Raw genomic sequence first — 19,974 nt, 5'->3', positions numbered from 1 at the left:
AAGATGTTTGTGGTGATATTTGAAAGAGCTAGAACTCAAGAATAAATGGGAGCTAATAATAAACAAATCTCAGATTTTCCTTAAAATAGCTCTTCTAACTGTTCATTCATTGTGTAGTGGATATGAATTTTTTTTGAGTACTTCAAATACAAGTAAGCTATTGCTGAAAATCTTAACACTGGGACAAATTAAGTATGTATTTGACTGCTGCTTAGAACTACCTGAGCTAGGAGGAAGGGCATTTCTATACTGCTGATTTAATACAACAGAAGTATTCTTTCAGTCAGGATTTCTGTTTTGTGTTGTGATGGCTTTTCTTTCCTTTTAAAAGCTTTGTGTTCGTGGGTTGGTTTTTCTGTTGTTACTGCATCAGTTACATTCTTCTCTTCCTCTACCATATCTTCTTTCTTAAGGTACTCTGAAGCTGAGCTGTGTTGTATAAAAATTGGAGTCAAACTAAGACAAGTCATTCTGATTTGTCCTCCATCCTATGTCCTGTAGACAAATCATATGCTTTATCATTTGTGGACAAATGGTCGAAATTCTTTTTCTTTCTGGTATGACAGGCTTTTCTTTGTGCCTTATTATGTTAGTAGATCTTGGAACAAGTTTCAGTTTTAATTTTTTTATTTGTTTGTGTAATGATGGAGGATTACAACATATGTAACTATATTTAGAATTCAAATTGAGATCTCTTAATGGCTTGTACAATGTCATGATTATCTTCTTGTTTCTCTTGGAAATGTCAGTGATTACACTCTAGTGTTCCTCTAGTGCCTTCTGCAGCTGCTTGAGTGTTGCTTCCCAACACATGATCAACTTATCCACTGGACAGCTCAGTTAAAAATGAGTGATTACTCTACAAGGAAATAATAACTATAACATTTGGTGTCATGGCATCTAGTCCACCTTTTTTTTTTTTTTTTTTTTTTCCCTTAATGTTGTTCAGTTTTTTCCCTAATGTACTTTTGTTGTACTGTGACAGTCTTTTTAGACTAATCATTTTTGCCTGTCCTTTTCTATTGGAAAGTATTGAACAGCGTATGTCTTTGAATACAAATTAGTAATCTTTATCCTGACGCTTAGGAAAGAAAACAATGTAATGCAATTTACTTCTGGAATATTTATGCAGCTTTTGTAGTATTTACCTCAGTTTTATTCTCCTTCAAGGCTAGTGTTCAGGCTTTGCATAGTTCTGAGGTCAAGGATATCCATTTTCTTTCCCTCTTCCTTATGAGTGAACTTGCTGTTCTTTAGTGATACTTATCAAACCTCTTAGGCTTCTTAAAAATTAGCAGATTAGATGGGGCATTTCATTTGTAATTCTGAGACGGTAGTGGTTTTTTCCACTTCCAGATTCTGTTTTGAATGTATTAATAGCAGCTTGGGTCCCAGAGTTGGCCTTCATGCCAATGCTCAGAACTCTGAAAACTGCATATGTGTACCAAAGAAAACTATATATTACATATCTAAATGTACCATACATACTTCGATTCAGATATGCAAAACTATACGCAGAGTATTTTAAACCTGAAGCTCACTGCACATGAATATTTAAACAGCTTTAAAAGGGAAACTTCATTGTTGGACATTTAAAACAAGCAAGGAGGTACACCTTCAGCATCGTCTTAGAAAAACACTAGGAAAGTTGTCTGTATTGAGTTTTGCTTCCAGAGAACTTATTTTATGATTTTGTTATGATTTTACTTTTGATCTTGTTTCTCAACAATTTGCAGCACCAGGTATTTTAAGTAGTGTTTAATTTGGGGTATCTTTTTAGATTAAATAGACAAGGGAGATTGAACTGAGAACTTAATTTAGTTACTCCTAAATAAGTTTGGAAACTTATGCCAAACATAACCCACTATAGGATGCATGCATTTCAGTCCTGTTTCATTACTAGTTATGATTTTAAAAGAGTATGTCAGCATTAGTAAAGCTTCTAGAGAGGTGAAAATCAGGATCCTCTCTCTGTGAAATATTAGTAGCTGTCCAAGGAATAACTGCTGTTGTGTAGTGAATTATTAAATGTGCTGCTGTATACTTGCCCATTAAAAAAATTTTGAAGTTACATAAATCAAATTATGAAGGATATATTAACCTGAGCAAGGTATTATGCAGAAGTTTTCTTTTAAATAAAAGTTATCCCCCTTTTATAATGTAGCTTAATATGGTTACATAAAAAATGTGCAGTAATAGTAAGTCCATTACACAAGGTACACTTGAATAATACTCCCCTATGGCTTTGTGTTTAGGTATTATATAAGAAATTGTGAGTATGTATTTTTACAGCTTATAATAATTTCTTCTAAGTATGATGAATTTCTGAGAACGGATGGAACAGAACTTATGTATTCTGTCACTATGACTTATTTTCCAAACTAAAGATCAGTTTTTTCAGTCTCAAAGCAGGAATTAGCGTAGGTCTGTACACCAGCAAATTAAAGGGCAGCGAGGCTAAGTATTTGATGTATATTATTACATTAAAACTTGCATTAACCACCTGTAGTAATGGAAGAAATGGCACCTACTTTAGGGCAGTATTTCTGGTTAAGTGCTGCAAGAAAAGTGCTATTTTAGACACAGCCTGCATTTCCCAACCTGGAGAGACTGAAAATATTTAGCCAGTAGCCTTTGCTGTATAACAGTGTATTTGTATCTCTAGACTCCTAAGGTTAGCTCAAGAGAGAGTGGGACATGAAATACGGTCACAAAGTTGTGAACCTTTCTGTCACTAAAGTCAGTCTTATAAGTTCACACAATGAGGTTATTAAAAGTGTTGTACAGCGAGTTCTGGCAAGAGTCAGTGACATGTGAGTGTACCTATTTATAGCTTAGCATATGCATGCTTCTGCTTTCAACTAAGAGATGTGACTACATACGTGTGTTGTGAGGAAAAACTGACATCTAGCTATTTTTCCTGTCATCAAAGGAAAGCACCAATGGGGGCCTAATGTAGTGTTTGATTATGGAAGCCTTCCCAAAATTTTCTCAGGTGACAGTTGGTAGGGCATGAGGGAATAGACCTAAGCCGTGCTAGAGAAGTTCAGATTTGATGTTGGGAAAAATTTATTCATGGAGAGGGCCGTCAAATATTGGAAAAGGCTGCCCAGGGAAGCGGTAGAGTCCCCATACCTGGAGGTATTTATGAGACGTGGCAGCAAGGGACAGAGTTTAGTGATGGGAATCAGTTCTTTTGCAGCATGATGTTGCCTTTCTCCTTTTATTTCGTGACTACTTTATGTGAGAACAGCATGTACTAAAGAATCCAATGAAATGCTTAAATAAACATAGGCTGAAGGAAAAGGACGGAGGCGCAGGAAAGTGGGCAAGGTCCAGTTTGTTTGCCACTGTACAAAAGCCAAACCTTAGTGAGTAAATGAATTTAAAATAAGATGCAGATTATTGTGTAGAACATTTTAATTCTTACAGGAAAATATTTAAAACTTGTTGATCTTTTTAAAGTGTAAGCTTAACAATATAAACAAGTTCTGAGATTGTTTTAATGGTAATATGAAGTAGTGTGTGGTAATTTGTTACTGTTTTTTTTTTTTTTTTTTTCTTTCTTTGTTACAGATTAACTAAACTCCAGATATTGGAACTTAGAGAAAACCAGTTAAAAATATTGCCAAAGTAAGTATGTGTGGAATTTATATGAAATGCTTTGCAGGGTTTCTACTGTAGATATGCTAATAAATTAATACGTATAAAAAAGTAGATTGCAACTTAAAATTTGTAGCTAAGTAACTAGAGTAACTTCTTACAAGAAACTTTCCCTTTATAACTGCTGAAGCCACTTATCCCAGCAGACTGTTTGGTGTTCATATACAGAAGTTCTCCTGATTTTCTTCCCCTTTTTCCCCCCCTTCTATCCTGTTTTTAAAAGTTTCTGTCCACGTCTAGCTCTGTAGATTTCTGATCCCACTCTAGGCCTGTTAAGTTAGAATGTGGTCTTTTCAGGATGAGTCTGAGGTATCTCTTGATGTTTGGTTTTTGGTTCTTCTTTTTTTGCACACAGCATTTTAACAGCATCCTCTCTTCCCAAAGAGGGCTTTTAGTTCTGCAGGGGAGGCTCACAGTGAATGTTAGGGGAAATTTCTTCTTGGGAGGAGTGGTGTTGTATTGGAACAGGCTGGCCCAGGGAAGTGTTGGAAACCAAGGTTTTCAAAGAAAGGGGGAGATGTCACGTTGAGTGACATGATTTAGTGATGCAGCGGTGATTGGACTAGATGATCTTAGTGGTCTTTCCAACCTCAATGATTCAATTATTCTGTGTCTATCTGAATACATCTCTTACAGCTGAGTTCCTGAAACTTAGGGTTGGTAATTAAGATCATTGTCTCTAAATCAGATGTGGAGTTTGAGATGCTCACTCAGAACGACTGAAGAAGTATAATTCACATAATAGGAACAATTTTTTGCATTTAATATACTTCATTGGAGAGGCACAGAATACTTAATGCAGAGTATTCAGTGCACTGAGTTGCTTTAATGTAACAGAAGCATATTCATTAGCCATATTTCCTGCAGCTGAAAAATAATTCTGGAAACTGCCGTAGCATTTATTTTAACATTAAACCAAATCAAACATGCCTCTTAAAATCTAGCATCTTGCTCCTTGCAAATCTCATTTCAGCCCTGCTCAGCTTAGCAGTATTCCTGCATCTAGGTTAGCAGAGGTGTAGAAGGTGAATTGAGAAGCAGATACAGAATGAGGGCAGTGAATAAGCAGCTGTAGAGTCCTGAGCAACACGTGAGCAGTGAATGGTCCTCATTTGGCAACAGAAAAACTGGTGAAGAAAGGTACCAGTTTCATACAGTGCAACTATTTCAGATGCTTTAGCAGAGAAGATGCTAACTGTTGTATAGTCTCTATTCAGCGTGCATGTTGCAGACTCTTACATGAGTAGGGTGAGATGTGACTTCCCAGCCCTTCAAGTACAACAGCCAGTTTTCCTAATGACTAACCTATGTTCCATTCAAATTCCCTTTTTGTCTATTTAGATACCATACTATGTCTGCTGATTTAAAAATGCTGAAATATAAATTTGGGATGTATCAGAACATATGAATGTAATTTTTTCAGGCATTCTACCCATTTATGTGACAGAAGTGCTTCCCTTCCCTCTTTCTGATGACACTAATTTTTGATAGAAAGAAATAATAACATGTAATTTGGGATAGTAACTTCGTAGATGAAATTACTCTTAATGGAGAAAGTATAATTAAAACATATAGCTAATACAAGTTTTGTTTATAAAATTACTGACTTTAATTGCCACAATTAACACTAGTAACATGAATTATGTGCCGTATTTTTTAAAATAATAGTTTACAGAAATCACTCTGATTTACGCAACTTCTCTTAAACCTCCTGGGAGTTCTTTATCTTGACTTCATTGTGTTTAGGGTTCCATTCTTGCTGGAAAACTGAACAGTAACTCTCATGAGGATGTCCTCTGCAGCACCTCCTTAATGAGCAACAATACCTGCTGAGCTGCTGCCTTTATTATTCTCTTCTTCTACTTTTTTGGTTCAATTAAGAAAGATTAAAGCTTTGGAGACTACTGTACACATAAAATTATGTATTTTGCTACAGTAAGGCACAAGAATAATATGTTATTTGTGTGATTTACACTGAGACTCAGTTGTTTTAATCAGCGAAGTCATCTGTGGCCTGCTTGAGCTATTATGTCAAATAGGAACTGACAGAAAAATATAACGTAGCTAAGTTTGAAAAACTGCGTGTTCTGAAAGGAACATGCTTTAAATGGTATATAAAAACTTTTTTATAACTAATAAGATGTAGCAATATATACCAATATTTTTGCTATGGAGAACAAATATTTTTTTCTTGTTTTCCTGTCCTCTCTCCTTTTCAGTGTGTTTGTACTCACAGTTTCTTTTGGATTTATAAGGAGGGATATATTTAGATAAATATCTGCCAAATCAGCTAGCCCTCTCGCAGAGTTACAAATGCACATAATTGACATTAAATCATAAAGCACTTAGAAGTCTGTTAATCAGAATAGGTAATTAATGCCAATGCACTAAATTAACCTTGCTTTGTGTAAAATACATCTTTTTTTCTTGGAGTTTATCCACACCCAGAAGCTGCAAAACTGGCAGAGTCTCAATGTGAACCAACTCAGTAAAAACATTTCTACTTAAAGGAAAGCAATAATGCATGGAAAATATTTCAGAGGCATTTGTCTGATACCCACTTTTCCAGCTTTCAGCTTAATGCAAATGTAAAAAGATAAATATGAAACTTTTTCGTTAGAAAAATTTTAAGCATTTATTTGTTGTTTAACTGTTGATAGAAATGAGTAACTTTTCTAGAAGCTAGTTTTTCAGTAGGATGAGGAGTATGATTCAGTCTCACATCTTGAATTGTGTATTGCTTGAAGTATGTAGGTTAGTGACATTAACAGTTCACAGCATTAGAATCAGACTGTCTATTCCATTAGCACTGGACCAGTTTGATAGCAAGGCCACTAATATTGAAGTATGAAACAGATTTTTTAGTTTGCAGTATCATTATGCAGACCCTTTCATAGAGAATTTGATGATTAAGTATTTTTTGTTCTCCATTCCCGTATTCCTCTTTTTCATTATAAGTACATCTCCACAATATTTTAACATTTTCAGAGTATCAGAAGCTTTGTGTGCATTTTATCTGGAAGTGTAGTTGTTCTGTAGACATTAGGGGAAAGCAAGGAGATGCTATTTTAAGGGAAGACTGCTGTAGCATAGCTGAATGTACTATAAATCAGGCAAGTAACAAGGAAGGCATCTTACAAACATGTTTATGTGTTTTACAGTTGTGTGGATATGTTTGTTGGATCTGAGATTTTTGGCAGAAATGCAAAGAAACAAGCAAAGGTGTAGAGTCAGGAAAGTTTTTTAATATAGTGCCAACTTTATACAAGGTATCTGTGACTGCTCTGGCTCTGTAGTAAACAATCTAATGTATTAAAGTGGAATGGAAGAAGTGCAACTGATTTCTATTAAGGAAATAGAATATAGTAATTTTGAGCAGATAGTCTCTAAAGTAAACAAAAATGGAAGGAAAATTTTGCCAAAACACAGCTAAAAGAAGGAATCTTGCTGTCTCAGTCATTGATTTAGTCTTTGCTATCAATTGGTTTAAGAGGTACTGATGTGTCATGTAGTCCAGTTTAGTAATCTAGTTTCTAGTTTTAGGACTAGAGGAATAATTAGGATTCCATTCTGTATTCCAGGCTGATAGCAGAGTTGATTCAGTGTAAAATGAGAAAGTGTTCATTGTTACTGTGATTCAACAGTGGCCTCATCTGCTTTTGGTAATCATTAGGAAGTGATCTTTCTTTGGCAGGATAGCTGTTAAGATTTTAACAACAGGTGAAAAGCAGAGGTAGTTGAAGACTGACCTGATTGAGTTAATCTTTATCATAAAGATAATTCTAGTGGCCTTTAAGTTTTGTAAACTAATCCATAGATTAATTTCTCTTTGTATGGGAGTCGCACCATGATCACTAATGTATGGTTAGTTGAACAGTATACAGATTCTATCTTATTTAGTTACTAATCTATTTACAGAACAGCATCGCTACTTAATACTGATACAAATAACATATTTGGATGAATACAGGAAGATTGTATTCTATTAATTTTGATTCTTGTTAATCCCCTTCCTGTGCAGAACCATGTCCAGACTTACCCAGCTGGAAAGACTGGACCTAGGAAGTAATGAATTCACAGAAGTGGTGAGTTTTATCTAAATAGAGCTTTGATTTTTCAGTAAACATCATTATTTAATAATCAATTCGTAATCGTTAGGAAAATGTGAAAATTGTCTCAAGGATTCTGCTACTGAGCAAATGTTGTTGATACTTTATGCTTCTTCATGGAGTCTGTTTTTAAAATTGTGCATTTTCTTTTGCATATGAGTATTTGTTTGAAAATAAAACACAGTGGCATAGTGGGTACAATGATCAAGTTCTCATCATGTTTTGTATATCTGGTATGTATTAATATTTCAGTAAGTAAATCACCTTTTTTAATCAACAAATGAAACAAATGTATGCAACAGCTGTAATAAGACATTACTAACATTACTTGCAATATGTGAACCACTGAAGTTTTTTTTGCCTTTCAAAATTTTTTTAATGATGATTTTAAATAATGGTTTCCTTTACAGCCTGAAGTGCTTGAGCAACTGAGTGGGTTAAAGGAATTTTGGATGGATGGTAATAGACTATCACTTATCCCAGGAGTAAGTTCCCTTACTGTTTTAAACAGTTTTATTTGCTTTAACAGCATATAGATTAAAGTTGTTGTATAACTTTAATGTTACTTAAAGCCAATAGGATAAATGTTGCTCAAGGCTTTTCTAGCCTACTTAGAATTCATCACTGATCATGATAGATTTTGTACATGGCTTCTTTTTCATTCAATGTTCTGTCATCTAAAGATCATGTTCCAAATCAAGAGAGAGGTTAAAGTCCTAGATCAAATCTTGATGCAAATTTAGGGCTGCCTAGTCCTTCTAAAGAGGAACTGTTTGCCTTAAAGAGCAAATGAGGACATACAGGGTTAATGTCATGTGGCTTTTTGACTTTTTAATGGCAGTGGCTAAAAAGCAAGCAACAGTGGCTGAGGATTCTATGCTGTGTGTACAAATACCTGAGAAAACATTCTGACATCTCTCATATGTGTAGGGTCCTGTGTGACACATTATTGAAGTACTTGTGAATCTGTGTTTGTGTTCTAGTAAACTAGTGTTGGAAATTTGGGAAGCAGCTGGTCTGTTTTCAGGCTTAAAATCATTAGCAGCCTTTGGACAAGGCTTTCTTGCCTGATCAGTAGTCCTCTGTACTGTCTTTCTACGCTTCAAGTAATTATTCCGTTAGAAGAGTAGAGTATATGTTAAAGTTTTTTACTTCATAATAAAGTAAAACTTATATGTGAAAGCAGCTGCACTCTCTCCCACTTTACACGAGTAAAGACTCGTGTGTGTGAATTTTCATATGTAAATGTAATAAAAAATTTACTTTAGCTTTTATTATCAGTACAGTTTACTGGTTCACTGTTGTTGCTTTTGAGGTTATGTGGAATGCAACTTCACACAAAATGCAGATCTAAGCATTAGGGGACGTTACATGAGTGTTATTGTCTCCTTTTATTACACCGTGTATGTCTGTGTTAAGTTTGTTCTCAAGCCTCTGTCTGTATCCATGATAACTGATCAGACAGTTGCATTTAAAGTGAACTGACTCAGAGAAACCTGCAGAATAACTGTGGTGTGTTTGTGTGTGTAGTAACCTGTTAAGCATGTGTATTAGCAGAAGATATTTCATTATAATTTAGGATATTCTGCTTAAAATTGGTGTTGCACTTCAGAGATGGTTAGCTGTCAAAACCTCTGGCTTTTCTGCTTAGAACTTGCACTACCTAGTAAGCATTATTTTCTATTACTTTTAGTTCCTAGGCACTTTGAAACAACTGACCTACCTGGATGTTTCTAAAAACAGCATTGAAATTGTTGAAGAAGGTATTTCAGGTTGTGAAAGCCTACAAGACCTGCTGTTATCCAGTAATTCACTTCAGCAACTGCCAGAGACTATTGGTTTGTATTTTCAATTAATTTATGAGCTAATACATTTATGGTTTAGACACAGAACACTTAATAATATATAAATAGTATTTTAGGCCTACATTTCAAGCATTTTGAAGTTCCAGTTTTGGATAAAAGCTGAATGAAACATAATTGATAAGTAATTGTCAACAGTAACGAAGCTTAAAAAAAATAAGTATTTCCTATGGCTGGTTTGTTATAAGCTGGCAGATTAATTCTCTAAGCTCACTTTATTTTTTTTTTAGTGAATACATGGCACTGCAGGAATTATTAACTCCATTGTTGTTTTTAATTTTTTATTTATTTAGTTGTTCGGTTTTTTTTTCTACAGGCTCCCTGAAGAAGGTAACAACTCTTAAAATTGATGAAAACCAGTTAATTTATTTGCCAGACTCCATAGGAGGGTATGTATTTCACCTGAATAAAATACCACACTGCTTTTCTGTGATCTCTTCTGTAACAATAATTCCTCTCTTGAATGGTTTACATTTCTCTAATTGATTTATTTCCTTCTGCGTGTTATTATACTAATGAAACTGTTAGCAGATGTTTCATATCTGTCTTCTGGTTCTCAGCATGTATATTCTTTACATATTTAAATAGTATCCATTGGGACCTATGTTTCTCACTCATTAACGTAGCCACCAATCTATAAAAAAATAGAATCTGATAGGAAACAACATGTTTACAGAGGCATGCAGCTCCCTGAAAGAGGTTTTGTCTTCACCATAGCAGTGAGTATGCTAAACATTGCTGATGATAGAACCGGTGTAAAAAAATTCCGGGAAATTGTAAATCTAAGCACGCGCAATTATCTTTCACCTGTTTATCAGCAGGATTTTTTATGTGTACCATGATATTCAGCAGTTAAATTTAAAAGTCCCAAATGAAGACAAATATAAGTGTTTCAGAAGTAAGTGCCAAACAGAAGATGGATAGTTGTTCCAATGTATGTTCTCCTATTGTAATTGTTGTAAGTTTTGCTAGAATTCACAAAATACTTCTCTGACAGCATGTCTTAACATCCACTGTTTCTTAACTCCCAGTAAGCTATGATTGTTTTCATCTCCTTGACCCCCTCTGAAAGCTCTTGTCTGATAACAGACAACAAGGTTAAAAATTAAGAATTTAGGCAATTAGTAAATGAGTTTTCTTGGGTTGAAATTGTAGTTGGTTTTCAGAGTTTCATTTTGAATGTCATTTGCAGTTGACACTGGTATAAATGTTATTTAAACTTAAAACATTCAGTTAATGTTGGGTGAATCAACCTGTAGAACCGAGAATTATTTTTTTCAGGTTAATATCAGTAGAAGAACTGGACTGCAGTTTCAATGAGATTGAAACATTGCCTTCATCTGTTGGGCAGCTATCTAACATAAGGACATTTGCTGCAGACCATAACTTCTTAACACAGCTGCCACCAGAGGTATGTATTTAGTTATGAAACTGAAAAACTAAGTATTTTTACAGTTGTTAAACTGCATATTTTATTTGGACAACAAATTAATCATTCTTGTGTATGTTTAATTACTATGTTTACAAATATACAAATACATTAAATCTGAAAATTTTTAAAACTTGTAGTAGAAATCAGTACCAGTTATATTAGCACTAAAGGGATAATATGCAAGAATAAACCTATTTATACATAACAAGGAAGATCACTGTAGATTGGTTGTTTTTAAGTAATGAAAGATTGTATATTTAGAACTGTGAGGGTGAATTAATTCTCTGGATTTATTTTTTTTTTTTGCAGATTGGAAATTGGAAGCACGTAACGGTATTGTTTTTGCATTCAAATAAGCTTGAGTTTCTCCCAGAAGAAATGGGTGACATGCAGAAATTGAAGGTCATCAACCTGAGTGACAATAGGTAATTCAAGTAAAAATCATGTAAAATGCAATAGCATTGAGTGTACTTCAGTGTAACTGATATCTGTCACCCAGATGTAAGTAGCGGCATTTTTCTGAACGTGCTGTGCTACCTTTCGTTATATCCCACAGCTTATAATCTGACTGAAATGCATGTATTTCATTTACTGTTTATCGATTTTATGAAACTGTTCCTTTGAATTAGGCATATGTTTGATGATTTAAGTAAATAGCTTCCTGTATTGCATGTAGGGGACAGAGAACAGAAGTGTCACAGTATGTGATAAAACACATGTGCTGGGCAAGAAAGAGGAAGGACATGTTTTTAATTAAAGCTGGTCAATAAAAACTGGCAAAATAGGCCTTTTTGAATTCATCAATTTGCAGAATTCAAATGTATTGGGAGAGATAAATTTAAATTCTCCCCCCTCCCTTTTTTTTTTTTTTTTAAACAAATCCAGTTCCTTTGTACTCTACCCTAAGCCTGATTTTATTCACATTTTATTCAAAAACAAAAAAACCCCACAATTTTAGTTGTGACCCTTTTTTCTTAATTTTTCTTAATTTTAGTGCACGTGTATATTGAATATACACGTATAGCAATAAAATTGCTGAGGATTCTTCTAATAAAATAAACAGTCTTGATCTTAAGTTCAGTAGCTGATTTATATACAGTGCTAATGGCTGTCTTAAAAATTGTGTTCAGGTTGTTGACATGAGATAAATTCAGTTTCCACTGTCTTTTAAGCTGCTTGCTGGAATAGGCAGGAATGCGTATCTAAAAAACAGAATGCCATTCTACTGTCAAGTTGTAGTATTGAAAAGTGTGTTTTCATGAACTTTTATTGTAATTTGCAGGCTGAAGAATTTGCCGTTTACCTTTACAAAACTGCAGCAGCTCACTGCTATGTGGCTATCGGACAATCAGGTGAAATTTTCTGGGAGAAAAATTATAAAAAATGGTTGACTTTATTCCTAATTGAATCAATATGTGATCTTTTGAATTTTGAGTGCTTTGTATGTGCATAAGTACTTCCTTGACATTTTGTCCATTCTCTCAAAATAAACAATATTGGGTTTAATATCCTTTAGAGCTTCTCTGGCAAAGCTTTTATATGAAATACAATTTAGCAGATGTTGGAATTTCTAATTTGTTATTTCTTAAAACCAGAAAGGTGGTATTTGATAATTTGTTAGTGCTTACACGCATATGGTATCGTTCTGCCATTATAGAAAATTTGGATAACCTTTTTTGTGGTAGGTTGCTTGCCTTACCTTTGAACTTCATGGCTGTCCATGTTTCAAGTTATTGAGAAGTAACTTGTGCGCTCGTGCCTTCTTTAATTCCTTTGTACTCTACCAATTTCCTGAATGGCACTAAGGCTTACAGGGATTCCAGAAATTCATGGATCTCAAGTGTGGTATAGTGGAAGATTTATAAGGAGTGGGAGTTATCAGTCTGATATCAATATTTTATATATATTTAATATATATATAATATATATATGTATATATATATATACACACACACACACATTATATATGTGTGTGTGTGTGTGTATATATATACACACACTTACATTAAATATTTTATTTATTTATTTATTTATTTGGCTGTCCATAGGTGTAAATGACAAAGTATATCTGTGCATCCCAGAACAGCTTGGTTTGAGACAGTAATAAGTCCTAGCAAAAATAGTTGCTTTTTTTTTAAATATTCAGTTTATTCTCTTGAAGTTGTTCTTTCCATTCCCAAGACAGTCGTTTACTGACATATATTAATAACTTCATTCTCTGAAAATTATTCAGAGGGTAAATGATTGAAGACTGCTCTGCCTTGCATTCTATAAGTTATGTGTAGATAATCTTTACTTTGTACATACAGATATTTTCTTAATGTGTCCTTCTTTGATTTCCTTCTTAGTCTAAACCACTTATCCCCCTTCAAAAAGAAGCTGACCCTGACACACAGAAAACTGTGCTTACAAATTACATGTTCCCCCAGCAACCAAGGACTGAGGATGGTAAGGATTTCTTTTTCAGCTTACAGCATTGTTAATTTGTTTCCTTTTCAAGCATAAATTTAAAAAACAAAAAACAAAACAAAACAAAAAAATCCACCTAAGAAAAAGAAGTAAAAGAGGAGCTTTGTTTTGTGTAATGCATGCTGTTCTTAAATGTGCCTGTTTTTTTTTCTCTAGTTATGTTTATATCTGACAATGAAAGCTTCAATCCATCTTTGTGGGAAGAACAGAGGAAACAACGTGCTCAGGTGGCATTTGAGTGTGATGAAGACAAAGATGAGAGAGAGGCACCACCTCGGGTTAGTATTTATTTTTTACCATGGTTTTTCTCTCTCTCTTTTTCCCAATTGCACACCTGACTCCCATCCTTTTTATTCCTTTGACTGTGGGTTTAGCTCTGATGAAGAAATCAAAACTTCATTTATTAGCTTACGAGCATAAAACTGGACTATTTTTTTTTCCTCATCATTAAAATGGAGCATATAATTATGAAATTGCTGGACTGGTGCTGCTTCAGGAGAGGGATAGTTGAGAAATAATGGTTAATTCTGATTTTTATTTAGATATATTATAGTTGTCATTACTCTTCCTGCTTGTTATCAACAGACAAATATGAAGCAAAAATAATTGATTTGTAATTTTGCTGGGTTTTCTAAAATTGTGTTAATCTAGGTAGACTCAAACTGCAAAATGGAGATTCTAGGTGTTGGTCTGAATGTTTTGTTTGAATCCATTGTCTATTTTAAAGCTTGGTACTTTAATTAAAGCGTTTAATTAAAATTAGATTATTACTTTTTTATAACACAGGAAGGCAATCTGAAGAGATATCCAACTCCATATCCTGATGAGCTGAAGAATATGGTCAAAACAGTCCAGACAATTGTACACAGGCTAAAGGATGAAGAGTCTACTGAAGATGTTGCCAAGGAATCAAAACGAGAAAGCCAGACAGTTTCTGTAAAAGATGTGGGGGTAAAGGTTAGGTGTAATACTATCTTCTGACTTCACTGAAACTTCCAAATGTCTAGATTGCCATTGATTCTTTTTAGTCTTCTCTCTCCTCATTAATGCTCCACATTAAAGAGCAGGGCTTACCTCTTTGTCGCCTTAAGAATCACAGAATGTCAGGGATTGGAAGAGACCTTGAAAGATCTTGTAGACCTAATCCCCCTGCTGGAGCAGGAACACCTAGACCAGGTCACACAGGAACGCCTCCAGGCGGGTTTTGAATGTCAGTGAAGAAGGAAACCCTGCAGCCCCTGTGGGCAGTCCATTCCAGTGTTCTGTACCCTCACTGTGAAGAAGTCTGCAATAGTTACCTGCTTTGTAGTAGAGATTTCCCTCTTAACACTGACAACAAAGAAAATGGCTTGATTCTCAGGGAAATAAGAAGTACAAATGTGTAATGGAGCTTATTTCCTAAATTTCTGGAGGAGTTCTTATTTGACCACCAAACTTGAAAAAGGAAAGTGGGGATCATTTCTAAGAATCATAACTGTTGCCCTCACAACTGATGGTTTTGCACGTTAAGTTGGGAAGGCAATAGTAGCAATTTGGTGTACAGGTCACTGACAGCTTGATGTACTGTAATATGTGGCAGGACTGTTTGGCATGTCTTCGATGCTGACTTGTCTCATTGTAGATACACTTGGCTTTTTTAAATTAAACTGGAAGTTTAATGGTATGAAGTGACCCCTGTAAGGGTGAGAGTGAAACCAATTGGAAAAGAGTGAGGGCTACAACTGAATGGTCTGGAGAGATTTCTCTCTACCTTGTGTATTTCATACTTGATCATTTCAAACATCTTCTGTTCCATAGTTTCCCATACTATTATTTCTGAATGTTTCTGAAAAAGTTTTCAAATGTTTTTTCTACGAATGTTCTTAATCCTGTAGACTTCAGAAATTGTTCCAATGAAGAATAAGGCTGATGAGAGAAAGCAGTATTCAGCAGGAAGCTCTGTGCAGAAGCCTACTGAACCAGAAGCTGAGCACTGCACTGCAAATTCGCAGATGGCTGCACTTGTTAAAACCTTGCAGAACACAAAAACAGTTGTTAACCATGAAGACACGCTTGAGGTGAGGCATTGTGATGAACACTATAGCAGTCAAAGAGTTGTGCTGGTGTTGCATCAGACTTGTTTATAAGAGAAATGAAAATTCATGTTGACAAAAGCAGAAAATTTCTATCCACAAGTACTGTTAGTACAGAGGGATTTGTAACTGTAAATGTCTTCCTAATGCAGTATTGTTCTCACCTTAGCTGTATTATAAGTGCAAGTTGAAAAATGTAAGAAGTTGTTCATAATGAAACTGTAGGCATTTAGAGAAAAATAAGTCAAGCGCAGAAATTGATCTGAGTACTAAGCTCTGGAAAAGATTCTTTCTTAAATGGAATTTTCCAGTTTCCACTTGATTTTCAGCACCTCAGGAAATGATTGATTGTGATTGTCTCTGAAATGCCAAAGTATCTTGTCAGTAGGAGCAAGCAAAATCTTGAATATACAAGTGAATTGCCTGTTCATTTAAAATAACAAGTGGGCTTAAAAATATGTTTTTGTATGTATTTAGTAGTAAGATATCTTAAATATGACTTGTGTTACAGAAATCAGATACTCGTACTTTCTGAACTCTTTGTACATCTGTGACAAACATGCATATATTTTTTAATTTAGAGCATGTTTCAGCATTAGTATCATTTTGGAACTTGTCAGTTAATCACTTGCCAATCACAGCATGTGAAATGTTTTTTGGAGTTTTTGCAGTAGTTTCACAAACTGATAATTTTGTGTGTGCGTTGTGCAAGCAGTGGAGCATGCATTTATCATGCGATAATGAGACTTAATGGCCAGCCGTTGTGGCTGTTGCTGGGTCTTTTCCCCCTGGCGTGTTCCTGCTATTACATGCTTTCATAAAATACTGGTTCTAACAGTTTTCTGCAGTTTAAAAACATTACTTAAAAAAAGAAAACTACCAGTTGTCTGGCAGTGGCAGTCATTCTTTTAAACCTGGCTGTAAGCCAGTAAGGAAATCAGGCAGTTGTTTGTAGTCAGCCGTGGATAGCAAATTCCTTACTTCCTCATAGTAACTTGCTAGTAACTTTGTCTCCATCCACATAACTTTATATGCATAAAAGCTTTTCCTTTCAATGTTAATTACTCTTGTTATATATCACACCTAAGGGGAAGGGCAATATGGCAGAGGTAGCAAAGAGATTATCTGTTCTTATTACAGAGGAACAGGGTTGTTATAAAGTTGGTCACAAAGTGTTTGCTACTTCTCAGTTTTACTGTCCTTTACTGTAGTCCAAAGAACAAGGTAGTTAGTGTCATTGAATTGGTGGTACTGTATTTTGTAACAGAATTTTCACTTAAAGGAAGAAAAGAAAGATTTTTTTTTTCATTACAGAGAATATTAATGAAAGAAAATTGTATTCTTGAAGATGGTAGGAGTATGTGGGCCAGGCAATAGAATTCTGAATCTCTTGTGTGGCTGCTCTTGCAGGCAGCTTTGTCAGTTTGTCTCTTTCAGAAGTGCACTGAGATCTGATGGTTAGGATCTGAAGAATTCTAGCCTAGATCTATTCAGCGTCATTTATTCTTGAAGTTAAATATCTTCTCTTCCATTTGAAAGTTTACCCTAGTGTGTGAATTTCAAAATGAAAACCTAAGCTGAAGATACCAATTTTTGCTATCATTCCCTCTGAGATCATCACACACAAAACAAATGTGTGTGTTATGCATCTTAAATATAATTGAATCGAAAAAGTTAAATTCATTTGATTTGCTACATAGTTGCTATGTTAGGTCTGTGTTATTTGTTTATCTTTACTGTTTATTAGATAGGATGATGATTTAGATCAGTTTTACCTAACCTTTAGCCACGTATTTAAAATGCTCTCTATATAAAACTGTTTTTCCTTTTGCAGGAGTCAGAAGAACTCTCCTCTGATGAAGAGATGAAAATGGCAGAAATGCGACCACCACTGATAGAAACTTCCATCAACCAACCAAAAGTGGTAGCTCTTAGCAACAATAAAAAAGGTTAGATATTATAAAAAGGAGTACTGTGTGATTCTAATAATTCCATGACTCAAAATGTCTAATTTTCCCATTTAAATGCTGTGAAAGGTGATTACATGTGTCTGTTAAAGGAAAGATGGCCAGTTCTCTAGTTGAGCAATTAATTTGTTGAAATCAGAGAGAGTCTTGAGAAAGAAGTTTTGATTGGAAGCCATCTTGCCCATAGTGACCATGAAGTAGTTGAGTGAAAGGTGGAGAACTACCACCAAAACTTCAACCCTGGATGTGGGGAGAGCAGACTGCTCAGAGAACTAGTCGGTGAAGTCCTTTGGAGGATTGCTTTTGACAACAGTGTGGTCTGTCAGTGCAGGTCAGTTTTTAAGCGCTACATCCTAAGATCACAGGAACAGGCAATTCCAAATGCTGGAAAACAGACAAACAGGGCAGAAGGCTGGCTTAGCTTAGCAGGGATTCTGTTTTTGAACCTAGGCAGAAAGTGTATTGCCACTAGAAGTAAGGTGTGAGGCAGTGTGGGAGGACTACTTAGATACTGTTTGACACTGTAGGGAGAAAATTCTTGTGGCCAGAGCTCACAGTTGAAGCTGGTAAGTATTGCAGGGGATAAAAACAATGGTTACTTTCAAATATATTAACATATGGACTGGGGAACAAGAAGATGGAGAGCTGCCCCATGGAAATGTTGAATCTGGGCCAGGAGAATGCCCAAACAGCCCAAAGGGCCAACTGTACCCTATGGTGCACCAGAACCAGCATTTCCACTGCGGGACGGGAAGGGATTGTCCTGCTTTGCTCTGTGCTGTGCAGCCTTTCCTCACGCACTGTGTGCAGTTTTGTACCCACAGTACTAGAAGGGTACAAAACTATTATCGCATCCAAAAGAGGGCTTCAAAGATGGGGAAGGGTCTAGAAGTTAAGATTTATGAGGTTCAGCCCAAAGAGGGGAGAGGCCTCATGGTGGCTTGCAGCTTCTTCATGAGAAGAGCAGAGGAGCAGGTGCCCATCTCTTCTTTGCAGTTATAGCAACAGGACCTGATGGAAAGACCTGGAGCTGTGGCAGGGGAGGGTCAGGCTGGGGATTAGGAAGAAATTCATCCATGGAACGGCTGGGCATTGAAACAGGATCCCAATTCAGCTGCCAGAGTTTAAGAAGGATTTGGACAGTGCTCTCAGACATAGGATTTGAATTTTGGGTGTTCCTTTGTAGAGCCAGGAGTTGGACTCTGTGATCTTTGTGGGTCTCTTCCAGCTTGGTATACCCTTTTGAGTTTATGAATATAGGAAAGACTCCTGTTATATCTCGAGTATGACTGAGAAAGCTGTGCTGACATTCCCATTTTGTTAATTTTTGTCAAAGGGGAAAAAGAATGTTTTGTGGTTTTGAGGATTGTTAGCTTGAGTACTCTCTCAGTAGAGAATTGCAGAAAATGGTGTTTTCCTTGGAAATGTTCCATACTTCTTCCCACATTTTTTTTATTATTGCTGCTGTTTTTGGCAGCAGTATCACTTGTTTTAATTTCTCAGAGAAGCTGTGCTCTCTTCCTAAGTTTTAAGAATAAACTTATTGCAGCTCTTTTTCCATAATTACCTTACTCTTTTATTATTCTTTCCTCTCACAAGAAACATCTGATCACTGTTTTTGTTAACTAAGATACTAAGGTTTATATTTTTTCTTTGGAAGATAATTTCAGTCTGGATAACCATTTCCTTTGGGGGATGGGGAGGGGAGGAACTAAATTTTTAAGCCTGAGAGGTATGAGAGGTAATTGTATTTTCTCCATATGATGTCCCCAGTCCAGAACTTTCCAGGATAAAAAAAAAAAAACAAAACAAAACTCTTCTGGCTGTTGTATGTAAGAGAATAAGATTTTTTTTTTTTTTTTTTTTTTTGAGGATGGATGAAGGAAAAGCAGCTGAGGTAGCCAGAAGAGTTTGCTGAGCATTCAGCATGGATAAATAAATCCTTTTATCAGAGGATGATGGAATAGTTTGCCCAGAGAAGTTGTGCAGTCACTGGAGGCATTCTAGGATGGGGCTTTTGGCAGCCTGAGCTATTGGATGGAAACCTTTTCTCTGGTGGGGGGTGGGAAAGAGGTCAAGGTTTTTCCAACTCCAACCACTTCATGATTCTGTGAAAAAAAAAAATTGTGTTTATTAATGTTGTCTTTGGGCTTTATACCTGGCTGAAAAGTCAAAACTTCTCTCATCTCTGAAGCTAAAAATTAGTTTCCCAAAAAACATGCTTTTAGCACCCATAACTGTGTCTTGAAGCTAAAAAGAACATTTTTATTTGTACGCTAATGTTTGCTCATATCAGAATCACAGCTGGCTTGGAGTTTTGCACATCAATTATTTTTGTACGAACACAGTATTTAAGTGTGTATACATTAATCAATATAGACAAGTGTAAGTAAATCTGAA

General features: G+C 35.4%; 1 protein-coding gene across 6 annotated transcripts in view; it reads left to right on the top strand.

The window, feature by feature from the left end:
• ERBIN (erbb2 interacting protein) overlaps positions 1–19,974 on the top strand; it is a 99,720-nt gene that overhangs the window by 61,638 nt on the left and 18,108 nt on the right. For 5 of the 6 annotated variants that reach the window (XM_032441139.1, XM_015848558.2, XM_015848554.2 and 2 more), the window contains 13 exons: positions 3,577–3,633; positions 7,685–7,748; positions 8,183–8,257; positions 9,466–9,610; positions 9,951–10,023; positions 10,916–11,045; positions 11,376–11,491; positions 12,349–12,418; positions 13,415–13,514; positions 13,692–13,813; positions 14,322–14,492; positions 15,410–15,592; positions 17,442–17,556. In XM_032441139.1, the coding sequence (XP_032297030.1) occupies positions 3,577–3,633; positions 7,685–7,748; positions 8,183–8,257; positions 9,466–9,610; positions 9,951–10,023; positions 10,916–11,045; positions 11,376–11,491; positions 12,349–12,418; positions 13,415–13,514; positions 13,692–13,813; positions 14,322–14,492; positions 15,410–15,592; positions 17,442–17,556 (1,421 nt within the window). The remainder of the gene's footprint in view (positions 1–3,576; positions 3,634–7,684; positions 7,749–8,182; positions 8,258–9,465; positions 9,611–9,950; positions 10,024–10,915; positions 11,046–11,375; positions 11,492–12,348; positions 12,419–13,414; positions 13,515–13,691; positions 13,814–14,321; positions 14,493–15,409; positions 15,593–17,441; positions 17,557–19,974) is intronic. The other variant, XM_015848557.2, reaches the window with a different exon arrangement.

Source organism: Coturnix japonica, chromosome Z (genome assembly GCF_001577835.2).
Source record: "Coturnix japonica isolate 7356 chromosome Z, Coturnix japonica 2.1, whole genome shotgun sequence".
Classification (NCBI taxonomy): domain Eukaryota; kingdom Metazoa; phylum Chordata; class Aves; order Galliformes; family Phasianidae; genus Coturnix; species Coturnix japonica.
This window is presented reverse-complemented; position numbering and strand designations above follow the sequence as displayed.